Source organism: Cavia porcellus, unplaced genomic scaffold (assembly GCF_034190915.1).
Source record: "Cavia porcellus strain 051 isolate PalLab524CR breed Dunkin Hartley unplaced genomic scaffold, mCavPor4.1 scaffold_7, whole genome shotgun sequence".
In the NCBI taxonomy this organism is placed as follows: domain Eukaryota; kingdom Metazoa; phylum Chordata; class Mammalia; order Rodentia; family Caviidae; genus Cavia; species Cavia porcellus.
The window spans coordinates 65,430,210-65,444,652 of NW_026947490.1; the positions used below are offsets into that span (position 1 = coordinate 65,430,210).

The window sequence follows — 14,443 nt, forward strand, 5'->3', positions numbered from 1 at the left end:
TGTTCTTAAATCTGTTACAGTGGCATTTAAAAACTGGCTTAAATGTTATTCTGATCCTCCACCCCACACATGTACATACATTTATATTTCACAGGTAAAATTTTATTTGGGATTTGAGTCTCTGTTTCGATTAAATCTCTGATTTTCCTTTCTTATGCCTTTATTTGGTATCAATGTAGTATTATTAATGTAAACAGCTGGGTTACCACCCTTATTCTAGACTTTAAAAGAGTTGTCTAACACTATAATTTTTATCTTTTTATATGTTTAGTAGAACGTACCAGTTTTACCACTGGGCCAAAAGTTTTATGCAGAAAACACATACAATTACATATTATTATACATACAAATTTCCTGTTACTTCTTTGGTGTGATTTCTATTAATTTAAATATATTTAAATATCCATAGAACCACTATCACAAATGGGATATAGAGCAGTTTCTTCATCATTCGAAATTCCTACTGCTGGTATCCCACTGCTACAATTTCTCCCTGCTTCTAATCCTAAACAATGAAGGATCTGCTATCTATCTAGACAGTTTGTCTTTTTAACATGTCGTGTAAATGGGATCGTTAAGTATGCAACTGCTCGAGACTGATTTCTTCCACTCAGTACAATGCCTCTGACACTAACCCTACTTGCTGCTTCTGTCACCACTTGATTCTCTTCATTGCTGAGCAGTGTCACTTTACAGATGAACAATTGTTTCCTTTACCTTTCACATGCTGAAGGACAGTGAGGTTTTGATGGCGGATTTTAGGTGTCAAGCATGAATGAATGATAACTAGATAGCTGGCATTATTTTTGGGTATGTCTGTGATGATGGATTTTCAGCAGGTGACTTGTAAGGGGGCATATTTCAACCAATTAGTTGATTTTTTCTGTCTGAAGAGATATCCATTATTGAAAGTGGAATATTATGGAAAGTCCACTATGAGTACTGAATTGATAAATATTTTTGATAAATTATTGCTAAATGTTGTTTTGCTAAATATTTTTCCTTCAGTTCTATTACAGTGGTACCTCAATTCATGAACTTGATTCTTCGAGTATTCTGGCTGCAAACAGTTTTGGACAAGAACTGAATCAAATTCAGTGGTTAGCTTGGTTCAGTGTTAGCCTTACGAAGGCATTTGATTCGTTCTTGTCCAGTTTGGTTTGTGACCAGAACTGTGGTTGAGTTCACGAACTGAGATACTACTGCATTTACTTTCCATATTTTGTTGCTATACAACTTGATACACATATTTACCTTTTTAAAATGTCTTTTACAACTGCTATATCTGCTAGTAATTTGACCTATCATATTATAACTTTCCTTGTCTGTTGTGACTGTTAATTAAATGCTCTTTTGTCTGATGTAAGCATAAACTAACTGTTCTTCATTTTTTTGTTACTAGTTTTATAGAATATCTTTCCCATCCTTTTTCTTTCAGCCTGTTATGTTCAAGGTAGTCTCTTGTGGGCAACATATACTTGGAACTTTAAAAAAATCAACTTACATTTTTTCATTGGAAAATTTAATCCATTTACATTTAAAGCAATTATTCATTCATAGATAAGAACTTTCTATTGCTGTTTTATTAATTCTTTTCACTGTCTTATAGTCGTTTATTTTTTCCCCCTCTTTTCCCTCTTGCTGCCTCTGTTATTTGGGCATTCTGATTGACTTCTCTTTTGGTATATCAAGTTCAAGTCTTTTCTTTTTAACTATCACAATGCTTACAGAAACCATCTTATCATCATAAGTCTATTTTAAGCAGATAAGAATTTAGTTTCCATCACCTACAAAAACTATACTTTCACTTTTCTCCACCCACATTTTGTTATTGGTGTCCCAATATATTTTGTATACACAATATTTATTATGTATATTCACTAACGAATTATTGTAATTATAGTTACTGTTAATACTTTTGTCTTTACTTTTATACTAGAGTTAAAAATGATTTATGTGTTAATTAAAAATAACAACTACAGTATTAGAGTATTTTAAATTCTAACACATATTTACCTTCAAATGTTACTATGTTGCTAGAATCCTTCATTTCTACTTCAAGAACTTCATTCATCTTTTCATATAAAGGAAGTCTAGTAAATCCCTCAGATTTTCTTTCTCAAGGAAAGTATTTCTTCATTTCTCAAGTACAGCTAGGCTTGGTATAGTAGTTTTAGGGGACTTTTTCTTTTAACACTTAAATAGATCAACCTACTCTGCCTTGCCTGAAAAGTTTCCTGAATCTATATATATGAAGTATTATATTCACTGATTGCTTCCCTGGGATGTAGCTAATATAGGGTAGATGATGTATGATCCTTGTAATGATTTGTTCAATTCTGTTTTCAAGTATCTTATTCAGAATTTTTGTATCTATGTTCATAAAAAATATTGTCCTATAGTTTTCTTTTTCTGTTAAGTCCTTATCCAGTTTTGGTATTAGGGTAAACTGGCTTTATGGAATGAGTTCGAAAGCATTCCCTTTCAATTACTGTACAAGAAAAAGCTTCAGGAGTATTTGTATTGGTTATTCTCCAAAGTCCTGGTAAAATTCAGCATAGAATTCATCAGGTTCTGAGCTATTATGTAGGGTTTATACTGTTAGGTCACTACAGGTTTTTCCTGAGTCAGGCAGGGCCTTGCTAAGCCACTAAGTTTCTGTGGCGAGGCTCAAACTTCTGATCCTCAGTGTCAGCCTTCCACAGTACTACAATTTTGAAAATGCACCACCACACCTAGCCTCTGTCTTCACATTTAAAGAATCAGTCATGTCCTGTCTCCTTTACTGACTGGATTTAGAAGAAAAAATACTATCTTAAGTCCATTCCTGTTGTTATAACAAAGTCTGCGAGGTTGGATAATTTTGAGAGAGAAGTTTATTTCTCATAGAGACTGAAAAATCTAAGAACAAGGCTCTACCAAGTTTTGTGTCTTGTGAGATCCTGCTTCCAAGAAGACGTCTTGCTATATCCTCCAGAGAGGAAGAATTCTATGATGAAAGGCTAATTGCTTACTCCAAGCTCTTTTATAAGGGCACTAATACCATTCATTAGGGGCTGGCTGTCAGGAATAATCACTTCCTCAAGGCCCCACATTTTAATAGGGTTGTACTGGGAATTACATGAGTCGTGGAACAGACATAAATATTCAGACCACAAAAAATTCCTTCACAAGTGAGCCCCACCAGAGAGTGTGGAGGTCGTCCAGATCCTTTTAGATGACTGTATCAACTGCACGCTTCTTTCCTTATGTTAGGGCTTGTACTCAGGTATCTCCTCAAAGATTCAGATGGAGCCAATGGAGTCCTTTGGATATCACATTTTGCCACAGACTGCCCCAAATGCTGTCCACAGAACTACAGGACTTCATGTTTTCCCTGCTGAATTTTGGACTTGCTTTGGCGCCATTCCTTTCTAGTCCTCTATTTGTACCTCTTGGAGTGGGTAGGTTCATCGTGTGTCATTATATATTGGAGGTGTTTAACTTTCTTTTCATCTTTAGAGGGGCTCAAAGTTAAGAGTGTCCTTAAATCTCAGTAAAGAACTTAAATTTTGGGTTTTTCAGCAATGCTGGAATGTTAGGACTCTGGCAGTTCTTTGAGATGGACTACATGCCTTTTGCACAAAGAGAAACATGAGAGCCTTTTGGGGGCCAGTGTCAGAATATTATGGCTTGTATATAGAAGCTCCTCCCCAGCCTCACACAGCCGCAGGTGGGGCTTTTTGGAACTGGCTGGATCTAGGATGTGTGATACTGGAATTAAGGGCATGTGGTACTGAGTTAGTCTACTGATTGATTTAGCATAGTTCTGGGAGTAAATAATGGGATGCCCCACCTTGGGTGTGGGTGGCACCACACAAAAGAGTTGCAGCCTGGATGGGATAAAATGTGGCTGCTTCCTTATTGCCTGCCCTGCCCTAGTCTGTTTTCTCTTCTGCCATACCCTCCTGCCGTACCCTTCTGCCATACCCTCCTGCCGTACCCCTCTGCCATACCCTCCTGCCATACCCTCCTGCCGTACCCTTCTGCCATGCCATTGTGTCCTGGATCCAGTCAACTATGGACTGAAACCACTACATGCTATGAGTTGGAATAAACCTTTCCTCCTTTAACTTTGCATGTTGGGCATTCTGCCTCAGTGATGCAAAAAGTAATTAAGACACCTTGCTTGGGGCAAGTTTTAGGATTGGGTACCTTCTCTCAATCCTAGAAATCCAGACTTGGTACTGAAAGCCTCCCATTTAATTTTCTTAAGGGAAATGCTTTCAATTTAAGATTGTGGGCCTTTTCAAAAATCAACAAATTTGATATGGCTACTGAGATCCAGTCCTGCATTTTAGATCCATGTCTGTCTGTGAAAGTTCAATGCTGGCCACATACAGGAACCTACTGGGGTGCTGTCTGAGCGGGAATATAGGTTGTTGGGTACAAGCATTTACTGGCTGAGTATGTCTCCAGCTGAATCATTCTGTGGGTTCTACAAGTGGGTCTCTTGATAGGGTCCTCTCCCCAGTTAGTGGATACTGCAACTGGATGGGGAAAATGCATGTAGTTTGTTGTGCATGCTCCCTCCCTATCTGTCCCTACCTGTACCCAGATAATTTGTGGTAAAACTAGGTGCTCCCTTTGCCTCACTTTTTTCTGTGGGGAGAAAAGATCACTGACTGCACAGCCCTTTCTGGTGGCTGAGTGTGGTTCCCTGGATGGGGAATGATCAGGTACACGAAGCTTCTCTGCTCAAGCACCTACTCCTGGCATGTGCTCTGCTACACCCACACATGGGACCTCTCAGGAGACCCCAGGGCACCCTACGGAACACAGTCATCCATAAATGAAGCAACGACCAGTTCTCTGTGAGAGGAGTAGGCTACGGCCTCCTACTCTGCCACCCTGTTCACATCACTCTCCTATTTACCCTCCTGGCATTTGTTGGGCCTCTTGAGCCTGGGGTCTGGGGTCTGGGGTCCTTCAGTTCAAAATCTTAGCCATTGTTTCTCAAAATACTGCTATTCCTCTGTCGTCTATTCACTTGGAATAGGGCACATGTTAGATTTTCATCTCTTTTGTCCTTCATATTTTTCGGTTTATTTGAGCTTTACTCTTTGTCATTTTTCTATACCTTCCAATTCATTATTTCTTTCTTTTACTTTGTTTAACTTTCTGTTAAATCTGTTGTCTGAATTTTGAACTTTTATTACTCTAGTTTTAGATTTTTGCAAGTTCGATTAGCTTTTTCTTAAAATATACTGGTTAGTTCATCATAGCACCTAATTTCAAGTTGTTTTTTCTTTAAATGCAATACAACACAAGTTTTGTTTTGTGGTACTGAGGACTGAACTCAAGGCCTTCTGAATGCTAGGCAAGCTTTCCACCACTGAGTTACATTTGTTTTAGAGACTGCATCATGTAACCTCAGTAACTATCTGGGAATGCTTTTGTGTTTTCAAAACTCATGCTGCTATCTATTTGTTTAATAATTTTGGAGACTTCTGTGGTTCTAGATGAAGATGTATTCCTCCAGAAGATCTGGCATTTACTCTTGTTATGTATCTACAGGTACGTGAAGCAAGTATAACCTATATTCAAATACAACTTGAGATTCATGGAGTTATGGAGCTCTGTGAATGGAGGCTCGCATCAGTGTAAGACAGCTGTGGTTACCAGTGTTCTGAGATAACCCTTCACTTCCCAACACTCAGCCAGTTTTTTACTTGCTGATTTCTGAAGATGGTAGCTGGTTTGCTTTTGCTTTATCCTTTTAGCCAAGATGTAATACATACTAAGGGAAGATCTGCTCTTAATTTGATTATTCCAGGCTGTTTCTGCTTTCAGGGGACTGAAAAGCACCTCTTACTTAACCTTGGTTAGACAAATGAAGAGCAAAGTCTTCTATGACTTACCTCTCTAAGTTCCCGCTTTCTTTTGGATTAATGTCTTACTATCTACTTGGCTCATTAAAACTGCTAAGATTTTTTGATTTGTTAATAGTTTAAATACAGCATCACTAATCATTTTCCGTGAGGGGACAATCTATCCAATATGTTTTCAGAAATAGAACCTCTTCACAGATTTTTAATCTTTCTTCCTCCATCTATCTTGTTCATCGTATCTTTCTCTTTTACAGACAGAATATTTGCTTCTTGTTTCTGTATTATGACTTCAGATGGATTCATTTGAGCCATAGATAGGAAATACATATGAAATGCTTGCTCCCAAATATTTCATGTTCAATATTAAACAGATTCGTAGCTCTACAGGTTACCAGCTGTAATTACAGACAACAACTTCTCTGGGTTCTGCTTCCTAAAAGCCTCCAAGTTACATCAGTTATATTGTTTTCCACACAGAATCAAACAGTTATTAAACACTATATATCCTACATTTCCTAAGAATGTCTCTTTCATTTTGAACTCAAGGGCTATTGCTTTGGTTCAAAAATTAACCATTTGCCTCCTTTATTATAACAGCTTTATTCAAAGTGCTACCTTTGGTCTTGGGCTCCCTCCCTTTAAACTTTTTCCATATTCTCTATACTTTTTCTAAATTTTATATCAATGATGCTCTTCACATAGCTTCCAGAATAAAGTTCAGATTTCTAGGCTTTTTATACAAAGCATTTCATATTCTTCCCATTTGTATCTCTGATCTTACTTTTTTGTGACCAGTGTTTGCTGAAGCTTCTGTGGTTTCATGCAAGTGGCCTCTGCTGCATGAAGAGGCTTATACTGTTTCTTTCTTGTTTAATGAACTTTTCACAATCCTTCAAGTATCAGGGCCAGAACTGTTTTTCTCATAAATTCTTCTAGGATTTCTCTTGCTTTCTCTGATGACGTTTTCCTTGATTCTCTCACATAATTTTAAATTTATATCTATATCAAACTAGAATGAAATTGTAACTTATGTCTCTTTTCCTCTAAACTATAAATGCTTTCTGTACAGAGAAAGACTTATTCAAGTTTGCAACTCGATTCCTGCAGAGCTTACTGAATAAACAAATGAACTACACTATAAAGTGAGAGAGCGCTATTTCAAAGTCCCCTGAATCATGTAACTGTATGGTTTGTTATACACAGAACTCTTAGCTTCTGTTAGACTCTAAGGTTTGCTATATTATAGAAATCGTAGCTTCTGTTACCCTGTAGCTCTATTTAGACTTTTATCTAAGCATTTGCATTTCATTATCTAAATTCTCTGACCTCCATGTTTGACCTATGTCCCCAGATTTTCTACGCCTCACTTTTGATACCCTGACTCCTTGAGCTGGACTCTTGCAGGGCTGCCTCTTCTCTGACTGACCTTGTATATGAGTCCTAATGTGCTTTTCTTCATTATGCTGGTACCTTGATCCTCCCTAATTCACACTACCTACCAGGTCCACACACTTTAAAAAAGGAACACCAGCGATTAAATCTTGGTAAAATAAAGTAAGTAATTTAACGAATTTATTAGAAAAAGTAGAGAGGAGCTATTTTATAGTAGAATAAGAGAGTTAAGTCTAGTTTCTCCATCTGAATAACGCGGAAGAAGATTAAACATTCAATGTTTCATCCCAGAAGGGGCAATCAGTAGAGTCTCCTTACTTTCACTGCTCCTTCTACTCCACCACACTTTACTGGAGTAAAAGCAAACATTTCCCTTCAGTAAAAAGCTTAAAGCAGCTCAAAGAACCACATTCCTTATGAGATCCTGACATATGTATACAGAGACTTACAAACACACAACACTCCCAATCTCTGTGTGAAATTTTTACACAGTAAATCTGTAGTGTAATAAAACACTGTTAGTTTCTAATTATATTCTTCACATAGGGCGTCACAATGTGAAATTAAACAGCCTGAATTATATCCGTATGTGGAAAGATGGCTACAAAAATCTAAAATTCAACTTACTGTACAAATTTTATTATTCTGGCTTATAATGTACTTTTTATAATAATTGGATATTAATATTAAGGTGCATTTCAACCTTTTCATTCAATTTATCTTTTTAGGTAGTACATATTTTAGAGGAAGAATCAAGGGAGCAGAATACTGTGAGGAGTGAAACTTACCTTCATCGTCCCAGCCGTCTGCCGCACTCCTGTCCCCTTCACTGCCCCCTGGTAACACTGTCTGGCCTGCTGGCAGGTCATCATCTGGCACACCACCATCACAGTCTGCTGCATCCGTAACACTCTCTTCTTCCACAATGTGGAGTTTGTCTTCATCGTCTGAATCTGAATTCGTTTCTACCACAGTATTATAATTTGTAACTGCAATATAAACAAAAGGTAAATCAAAACTAACTTGTGTAAAACCAGTTGTTACATAATAGAAAAACAAATTACAAATGATACTTAAAACACTGTAATTCAATGTTTTCCTTTAGATCGTAATATATAAACAATAATTTGCCAACACGCACAGATAGCACTCGTTGGGTAGCAGATGATCAAATAGTAAAATCACAGTGATATATTTATTGAAAGCTACGTGTACAAATGCTTTATAAATCCTAGCTCATTTAATTTGTACAACTTTATATAATAAGAGTTCTACCACCTACTACTTACAGTTCTATTTTATAGATATGAAAAATAAGAAAGAGAGTGTGAAACTTGTCTTTGATTGTATGGCGAGAAAGTTAAAGGGCCTGGTTTATGGGAAACCCAAAAAACCGACTCCCATAGTTTGTGCTCTTAAGCTACTATAATAAACATGGTCTCTGACCATAATTAGCTTATAGTACTGGTTATGTATGTTAGAGTTTCAAGTCTTTAAAGTACTACAACTTAAGAGATCAAATTTCCTAACAGCATTGTCATCAAATTTACCATAAAAGTACTGTACCACTGAGTTTTCATATTAATCCAATACTGACCTTAGAAAGAATTAACAAATTTAGTTATATTTTGTATAATGGAAGCTTTCAAGTAATGCTCCTAAATTTGTAATTCTGAAAAAAATAGACATTCAAACGTTTTCACATGGGAACCATTCCATAATTTTTCATGAATTTCAGTGAAATTCATCCTCAGGATTATAAAGATATATAATTATTCTGTATGATTTCTATCATTTATAGAATCTCAAACAATAGTTAAAAATAAAATTCTCTACAACAAGTAAGTTAGAACAAGAAATATTTTCCTTCCCAGTTCTTACAATAATCACTCTGAGTAAGTATTTAATAGTTGATGAGGAATGCTCACTGGAGTATCTCTTTTCAACTGTTTGCAGAGCCATCTTTATTTGGTATAATTGAAAAGCGGAGAAAAGGAGCTTTACTTTGTCCAGATAATCAAGCAATAATTACTTCTACTGAGTTTTTTCTCCCTGAGAGAAAACAACCATCTAAATGCTTACATGATATTAGACATATCTTCCCTACTTAAATAGGTGTGTGCGTCTCCCCCCACTCCATAAAGGAATACAATTACAAGCATGGGTAAATAAGTAAACATGAAAACAAATAACCCAAGTCTCCAAAGATTCTGCTTTTATATACCTTGGGAAGATCCCTTTGGTGCAAAGAGAGTACTGCAAGTACCACTGTGCTCATATTAGGAATGCTTCACTGTCCTGAGTCAGAAAAAATACCATCTTGTTGTGTTAACAGTTATGCATGAATATATTTTTGTAGATCTTTTCCCAGGAGCAAATGGTTTTCCTTTATTATAAATTCATGCTCACTTCAAAAATTTTTTGACTATAAAACAGGCAAAGTAAAAGCATTCCTGTTTTCCTTCTTCAATCTACTCCAGAAGGTAAAACTTAGAGCAAAATTTAAAATGCAGTAGACATGGGTGATGCTAATCATTATCATGTACTTTATTGCAATATAAACTTTACCTCATAAATTGATACGCACTGTACAATTTGATATAAATAATATGCCCATGTATAAATCTGTCTACATATTTTAAAAGATGTGCAGGATTACAAAAGACTATTTTGGCACTTTTTAAGATATACTGAAAACTATGCTGAGTCAATATATATAAAGCTATTTTGTTTTTCCCTGAATGCTTACATAGCATTCCATTGTATAGATATATTTTAATCAAGCATCTAATGAAGTTTATTTTGTTTCTAGAAGTAACAAATGATGCCACAATAATTTTTTATAAATATATTTTTTTGGCCATTCCCTGAAGTAATTTATCAGATTATACGAGTAGAACTGCTGAGTCAAAGGGAGATTTATTAAGTATCTATTGTTAAATTGTTCTACAAATGGATTTTTATAGTTCTACAAATATTACTTGAGAAGATCTATGCAATACTGAATATAGTAAAAATTCCTTTTACTACAGGAAAGAGAAAATATGAATTAAAAGGGAATTCATTATACCTCAGCCAAAGTATGAGCAGAGTGTGTAGGAGTATGGAGAAAGATTTTTCAAAGGCTGGTCCACAGCTGTCTACAGGGTTCCCTAATGGTTTTTAACTGACAGTAAGATGGAAACACACACCCACATGAGTGTGTGCACACACCCTTGAAATAGGGACTCCTCGTGGCAAGTGACGCACAATGTTATTAACTTTCACTTTTACTTTGAAGGGTTTCTTACTGATAACCTACTAAGTGACTTGTTAAAGTCATTTAAAACTGACATTTATATACTATGCACTAAAATTAGAATATGACCAGGGTTTACACCAAGGATCAATCAATTCTTGAATTCAGTAAGACCTGGCTACCATACAGTTTGCTTCACTCTCGATATGCTTGGAAATGAGGAAACTGTATGCATGGAGAGCTGAAATTCTTACAACTTTATGTAGGTAAGTATCAGTGCTTCTTTGGTATCCTGAGTTGACCAAGGCTTTATATTGGTGCTGTTATTACTTCTTAATGATGTAAGGTAGTAATTTAACATTATCATGATCAATTTTGTTAACTGTAGGTTGTTTGGTTGGTCCTAGTTTAAACATTTAATATATTCACATTTGGAATATTTGGGACTTGTAAGACTTCAGAATTAAGCTTCTGGACATACATATACTTACTATACTTCAAATACTGTTTGTATGCTTCATGCTTTTCACTGAGTGTTTTGTAATTTGAGCTGCAGACTGTTCTATGCTGTCTGAACCAACATAGCTCACACTGCTCAGAAAAACCACCTGCCAGTCTCCAGACTCTAGGAAAACTCCTTTTCCTCCCCAGGATAAGCTGCCATGGTAATGTAGAAGGAAAGTCAAATATTCCAAACATGGAGACTGCATATATGTTATACTTATCTCATTAATTTTCCCAGAACATATCTTGATAATGTGGCTTAAAACTGGGTAAGTCCTTAAAAGTAATCTATTTTATTAGCTAAGATAGGATAAAGACCCAAAACTACTCCCCAAGGGTCTTTAAAAAAAATATACTACCATTTCCTTCACAGTCAGTTAGCTAAGAGAAAGACCATCAGTAAAAACTGCTTATATTGATTATTATAACTTAGATACCAGGCAAGCTTTTGTGTGCCTAGGTCTGTCCTTTTGTTTAGGGGCCTTTTGAGCCAACATTCACCACAAAAAGCACAGAAAATAATGTGGGTCTTGGATAAATCCTAGTAGCTAATGAGTGTGTCAGTTGGCTCAATTTTCTACTCATCCATAGCCTTACCTCTGTTCTGTTGACTCTGACTAAAAATGTAACGTTTTTGAAGAGTGACATATTGTTTTTCATTTTAACAGACATATTTGTACTTATAGGGTTAAGTGCTATAATTGAATATACATACACAATATGTAATGATCTAATCAAGCTAATTAGCATTTCCATGTCCTCAATACTATCACCTGTATGTGCTGGAAGCCTTCAAACTTTAGTCACCTTTAGATGTACAATTAATTATTGTAGATTATAGTTATACTTTGTTGTTCTATAGAATGTGGAAAGTACTTCCTCTCCCTCAACCCCATGCATACATTATGTACACTGAGGGCAGTATATTGTTAACAATCACAGATTATCATCCTTATTATGAGTTTTAATTAAACTAACAAGATATCAAGAAAGCAAGGATGAAAGAAAATAGGTAAGACAAGCAAGTATTCAAATTTTTAAATAAAACAGTATCTAATACAAATTTAAATTTCAAAAAAAGACAAAATTTTCAATATATTCCTTTTGTCACTAAATGTGACAAAATCTGGTAGTTAGTATTACCTACATTTGCTAATACTGTTAACACCAGACATAACAACATCACCTGCATAAGGTGATTGTATGATGTAACGGCTTTAAAATGCGTTGTGCTTAGATTAGTGTCTAGCGCATAGCACAGAAGTCAGTGGCTGCTGCTACTGCTGCTGCTATCATCATCTTCCTCCTCCTCCTCATCATCATCCTGAGTGAATCCTTGAGCAACTCCTAGGAAATGAAATGAATGGTAGCATATTTCTCTTTAGAGGATAAAAATATAGACTAGCTAAGTAACCTGTCTGAAGTTATATAGCTATATTTGTAGAGCTGAACTCAAACTCAGGTTTGCCTGATTCGTAAGCTATGTTTCATGACTGAAAACTGTTGCATTAAGGACAAAGAGTATTAAATTTTGATCTAGACTAATCTGGGGACCTGGAGTGCTCTACATAACAATATTCCATGGTAAACATTTTCAAATAACAAGGAATTTTAACTGTAAAAATATCATAATAATTTACAGCATACTCTGGGATAATATATTCTTAGTCAGTAAATCTTAAAAAAACTAACATTAATTTTAGCACCTGATTGCTTACAGAGGTGTATCAATTGTAGTAAAAGTCCCATATAAATATCTATTTAAGTAATATGCAATAATAAAATTATTAAATTAGATGAATATGGTTCCAAAGAAGAGCAGGGCAATCTCAACTTTAGTCATTATAAAAATCATACAAAATGCTTTATTAATATAAAAAAGAATCGCACCACAATGGTTCACACAATGGCTTTTAATAGCAGGTGAGGCCTGCGAGAGGAGAATTCTTCAAGAGGTAGGAAAGGAGGAGTGGACAGGTTAACATGGAAATCTTATTAGATTAGAATGGTGATTTGTAGTGATTAAAGCACAAGGCCAAGGCCATGTTCTGACCTACATTCAGGTGTGCAAACGCTTTTAATTCTAGAGGTGTTTCTACTGACATTACGACATTAATACATGCTTAATGTCACTGCCTCCCACGGCCCTAAACACAAACTCATCTGCACAGTATGAAAAAATAAAATCTCACTTAGCAAAGATGTAAGACTGATCCTTAAAAACTAAGACCACTTTTAACAAATTATTGTTACATATATTTCAGATGAATACACTGTCATACAAAATACCTAGAAAAACATGTTTTGAGTTGTGTTCTCCAGAGCTAGTTTTAAGAAGGATATTTTAATATGTTTAGCATTAGGTTGAAAAATCACACAAATTTAGGTATGAGCCCTGAGTTCATGCAGAGAAAGATGGAGACCCTGAATGAGTATTTCCATTATTTTTAAACATCACTTGGGACCAAAAATAACCTATTTATACTTTTATCCCTCCTCTACACAGAGAGCACTTAGATTCAAGCAATTCACAATAGTTTATCAATAACATTTCCTTCATAAACTATCTTTATAAAAAGGATGTCTTTGAATTTATACAAACTGTTAAAGAATATAAGTAGTGTGACAAAAATCCAAGAAAAGTATATAAAGACAATCAAAAATACAAGTGCAGAAAATATTGAATCAAAAAATAGAGAAGAAATGTAGTGGATTAGTGAATCCAAAAGTCCAGTCATTATAAAACAAATATAATATCTATACCACCTGCTCACTTGACTGTAGAGAAAAATTAAGATGCACAAATATTAACTATTAGAATGGGGTGTGGGTGTACCTCAAGGATAGGCTGTTGGCCTAGTGTATGCCAGGCCTGAGGTTCAATGCCGGTACCAAATAAATTATGAAGACAGCTAAAATAACTATAATTATAAAGGAATCTTACATACTTTATAAATAAATACTCCTCATAAATCTAAGCAAGTACCTTTGGGAACTTAGCTGAAAACTCTGAGAATAGGTAAATGATGGTAGTTCTACAGCACAGGTAGATCCTGGAATCGATTTAGGAACTTCCTGAACAGTTACCCACCCCCAAACTGCCAGATGCTTTCTCAGGTAAATTACTTTAGACTTCCAGAAGAATTAAAATTCTGCTGCTTTTTAAAGAAACAGAAAAATAAAGTAGTTTGACTTTTTCTGTAAAGCCAGAATAGCAGTCAACTAAACTCTGAGGAAGACCATTTAGGCACATGCACACACATGTACACACACACATACACACACGTGCACACACATGTACACACACACACACACGTGCACACACACACACACACACACGTGAGCCATACTCAGTTTTCTTTGCTATAAGTGATGTGCACAGTTTTTAAAAAAATGTTAAATCCGTTAATACATAAATAAGGTAAATATTAGGAACTAT

At 35.5% G+C, this 14,443-nt stretch overlaps 1 protein-coding gene across 4 annotated transcripts in view; it reads right to left on the reverse strand.

Annotated features, from left to right (window-relative positions):
- Zeb1 (zinc finger E-box binding homeobox 1) overlaps window positions 1-14,443 on the reverse strand; it is a 192,218-nt gene that overhangs the window by 72,837 nt on the left and 104,938 nt on the right. For 3 of the 4 annotated variants that reach the window (XM_003468642.5, XM_005003239.4, XM_003468643.5), the window contains exon 2: window positions 8,051-8,251. In XM_003468642.5, coding sequence (XP_003468690.1) covers window positions 8,051-8,251 — 201 coding nt within the window. Of the gene's footprint in view, window positions 1-8,050; window positions 8,252-12,151; window positions 12,352-14,443 lie in introns of all 4 variants that reach the window. The other variant, XM_063253750.1, reaches the window with a different exon arrangement.